The 4,027-nt window shown below is 46.5% G+C and overlaps 1 protein-coding gene across 1 annotated transcript; it reads left to right on the top strand.

The window, feature by feature from the left end:
* Nucleotides 1-2,583: 2,583 nt before the first annotated feature.
* NGA_0359401 (uncharacterized protein) lies at nucleotides 2,584-3,818 on the top strand (the record flags this gene model as incomplete). The annotated part of the gene is made up of 5 exons (XM_005854887.1): nucleotides 2,584-2,619; nucleotides 2,644-2,816; nucleotides 2,899-2,986; nucleotides 3,065-3,535; nucleotides 3,610-3,818. 5 exons carry the CDS (start codon nucleotides 2,584-2,586, stop codon nucleotides 3,745-3,747), a joined length of 906 nt encoding a protein of 301 aa, XP_005854949.1. The 3' UTR covers nucleotides 3,748-3,818.
* Nucleotides 3,819-4,027: the final 209 nt, after the last annotated feature.

Raw genomic sequence — 4,027 nt, 5'->3', positions numbered from 1 at the left:
GGGCAGGGGAGGGGGAGGGTGGAGGGGAGAAGAGTGGAGAACAGGGAGATGATTTAGACCGCGAGAGTAAGAGGGACTACAGGAAGCAGGGGGGAAATAACGGATTAGATAGACAGGAAGGGCAAGGACCAGGAAGACGCATTCGCACCCTGGTGGGAAAGTAGGCCTCTCCCAAGAGGGTGACGGAGGGATGGTCGTCATGCCGCCCCAGCAGGGTGGGGAGGCGTGCATACGTCACGTCCGGCCGCCGGGTCAAGAGGGAATAGGCATCGGCGCCATAGGAACGCTCGCCTGATTCAGGGGAAAATTATGCCACAAGAGCTCGTGAGGCCGGGAATTTAGGGAGTGTGCGAAGACGAGATTCGGAGACTTCGAGGGGATAAATGAGGCAAAGGAAGACCTGAACACGGGCCATCGACAAACCGCTTGCGATACCTTGGTAGAAAGAAATCATGGTCTCGGTCTTGCGCTTGCTGTGGATGTTAGTGACTATGTCCATCATAGTACCAGGCTTCACCTGAACGCGTCGATGGAAGGAAGAAGGGGGAGAAGGAAGGAGGGACGGACATAAGTGGTCACCGCGACGCTTTTGACGGAGCCTCTAAACATACCTCTTCCCTCCCAAGCCCTCATTATTCGTTGTGTCATCAGTGTACGCACCAGTGACACCTTCATGAACTCGCTGCCCAAGTCAACACCGATCACTCCAGCTAGGGCTGTAGAGGCCAGGAAGCTTAGCAGGAGCAAAGTGAAGGGCACCCGTAAGTTTCTTCTACCGCCCCCGATCATCGCCGCCGCCCCCATATTTACTCGAATGGTGCTGCTGGTGCTTTTATCTGTGTTGAACCGTCGTGTGTCGAGCCAGAGTGAGGAAGGGATGAGGGGGCTGCCGCTGCGGTCGAGGGACAATTTTGAATCGGCTAGTGGTTCCTGTGGCGATGGAAGCATCTCGAAAGAACGACAGAACCACGTCGTGTCACGCCACCAACGCTGCCACACCGTCCACAACACCATAAAACAAAATAAAACGGCACGGGGACTGCATGTTTGACCGAAAAGACCATTTCCACGGAGTATACGTGGACGATCTTTTGCGGAGAGGGGCAAGTCGGAGGGTCGACAGCGAGGAGAAGACTTCGAGCGATGACTACACGAATTGGCAGATATGGGCCGTTCAGAAGGCAAAGAAAAAATATGCCTTGGCGGGGGCACAATCTCGATAAGTCTCGGTATATGGCAAAGACTCACCGATGCACCTTTTCTTCGTCATAAAACTTTTACAAAACGTGGTCGCTGAGAGTAGAATTCTATCGACCAATCAAAGCCAGCCACAGACGAGCACACAGTGATCCCAGCTTGAAAGGATACACAACACATCACATGCGTAACTCTAACACAACACTTGATACCTAGAAAAATATAAGTGCCCGCGTGGAATGTATTTCACCTGAATCATGCCCTGATCTGGCGTGATGTGGTGGAGCCTTTCACTCGTCGAAGTTCCTCGGAGGAGTAGGGTACCGCTGACATATTCTTAGTTACTGTGCCATATTTGTTGGCGTAACAAGCTTATATCTTAAAATTTTACAAATGAGCATTTTTCCAAAACACATTTCGTAGAGCCTCATTTTGTCTTGCGTCCAGCCCCACCTGGGTGATGGTGGGCTAGCATTCTTCCTTTGTATGCGTACGCTACCCAACTAAGTCAACATGGTTTTCTTGAGAGCCCCATGCAGCGATTCAAGAGGGAAGAGTCATGATAATCGAAGTTTCAATTTCTTTATGACGTTTGTGCATGGGTGTGCGGATGAGGAATATGGTGTAGTACAACTTCATATTGCCTGCAGTCTCTCATAGGGGAGCTTTTCTTTTCTTCTGAAGTGCTTTGCTCTTTCATGTCAATACATTGCTTGTGAACGACAGTCGAGCTCCAGTCGTCACGGCATCCTTTTTTTAAAAATCGTTCCACATATTATCGTCCACTCATTCTACTTTTATCTCGTTGCTTTGATTAAATTACTTTTTCCGGAGGAATTGATGGGGGTACGGACCTTTGGTCGACTCCAAACGAAAAAAAGAATAGGTTACAATAAAGCACTCTGTACACGATAGACATTTTATCTGATTGTGTGGCTGTACTATTTTTATCTGTTTTCTGCAAACATTTGTACAAGCGTGCAACAGAAAATTTGATGGGCTTGTGTGAATGAGGACACTTTACGTCCCGCGTTCTCCGTGACCTAGCCGTTTCACGCTTGACGTATGCGCGTCCGTGTGAATGAGACAGCTTTGGAAAATCAATACGTCATGGTTGCTCGACTGTCCAATCTGCATGATGAGAGTACATAGTTTGAAAATTGAATGCGTGGCTGCTAATGTAATCCGAAATAGATCCGGGAGAACAGTCTTAAGTCAAGACAGGCTGCCTCATTAATGGGCACATCATGAAGGCCACACTACGATGTAAGAGCAATTGCCTTTGCTGTGCATCGGTAAAAGCCAATGCTGAAACACAATCTGGATGTGATAATCATTCCAAAGAGTGCCTGACAGTATACCACGCATCCATATATCACTTCAGGCATGGGAAAGGTGTACGGCAAGGGTGTGCAACATTATGTACGCCATTTGTGGACCTCACAGCTTCGAAACCCTTCTCAATTGCGATTGGTACTTGCTCTGCTAGCTACGTGGATATTTGTGCAATTCTGTACGGGGAATTGGCTGCTCACGGGAAGGGTTGAATATGCCACATTTCGCGATTTAAAGGAGGAGGTGCAGAAGCTTAAAGCCAAAGTTGAAATTCACGAGAGACGGTGAGCCACTCCCTTGCCTGTATTCCAGCACATATGAGGAAAAGTACTTCTGAAATGACCGATTATCTATCGCATACGACAGCTTTTGGCTTGACCCTTTGGAGCCGATCTTTCAGTACCGACCTAAATTCTGGTTAGGGAAAACTGATGATGTCGACGACAAAGACCAGGTGAGGAGATTTATTTTCCTATTTCTCAAAAATATTTCATTAATGACCTGCTGTCCCATATTTTTCTAAAATTAAAAGGTGACCCCGTATTTCCTGGCGAATTTTGTAAATGCGTCGGACAAGAATGTTTACGATCGCCGGATTTACATTGATCTCGGCTTGCACGACTTCAAAAGTAGCGTATGCTGGATGATGCAAAATTACCCAACAAAATTCGACCTTGTGTACGGTTTTGAAGCTGATGCGAAGCTGCATGCGGACATACATACCTTAGCCAGCAATATCACTGAGTGCGTCAAGGGAACATCTGCCGAGGCGAGAGGATATAAAACTCACGAAGTCTTGAACACTTTCACTTTTTACTACAATTTTGTGGGTGCTGAGGACAATAACAAGAGCTCTCCTCCAACCCGAGGTTTAAGTCAGTTTGTGAGAGACATTGGCATCAAAGAGAATGATTTTGTAGTCCTCAAGATGGATGTTGAAGGATGGGAATATGATATTCTCAGTCGCATCATGGACGACGGCACTTACAAATTTTTGGATGAGGTGAGTTTCTAATGAATGAACTAATGTCATGACAGAGAACATCACTAATGGACCTTCGCACTATTCTTCCCCAGGTGTTCGTCGAAGTACACTACAACCACCCTGAAATGCATCCATGGCACTGGTATATCTTCAAACATTCCCGAGCTGAAATTCAAGCATTATTGACAAGAGCACGAGACCTGGGGATGTTCATTCATCCCTGGCCATAGCTATCGAAGAGGCACTGCAATGAAATCGATGATTTAGAGGTCATTTCTTGCATAAATAGCATATTATTCGCATTCATTTGCGTGCTGTATTTCGCTTCTTCATTTGTACTTTGGGAACAGTAAGGCTCCAAAAATGTCGATATCAACGACACAAGTCCATTAACTCATTATCAATAAATGTAGAAAGTATCCTTTAAGAGGTATCAGAAACCTTGCGACGCGTTTGGGGTGTAAAGTATGCGTAACATATGTATCTCTGCACAATTTGATTATTGCTTTT

Source organism: Nannochloropsis gaditana, assembly GCF_000240725.1.
Source record: "Nannochloropsis gaditana CCMP526 unplaced genomic scaffold scaffold356, whole genome shotgun sequence".
Classification (NCBI taxonomy): domain Eukaryota; class Eustigmatophyceae; order Eustigmatales; family Monodopsidaceae; genus Microchloropsis; species Microchloropsis gaditana.
Note: the sequence above shows the minus strand (reverse complement) of the source record. Positions and strands in the feature narration are given on the sequence as shown.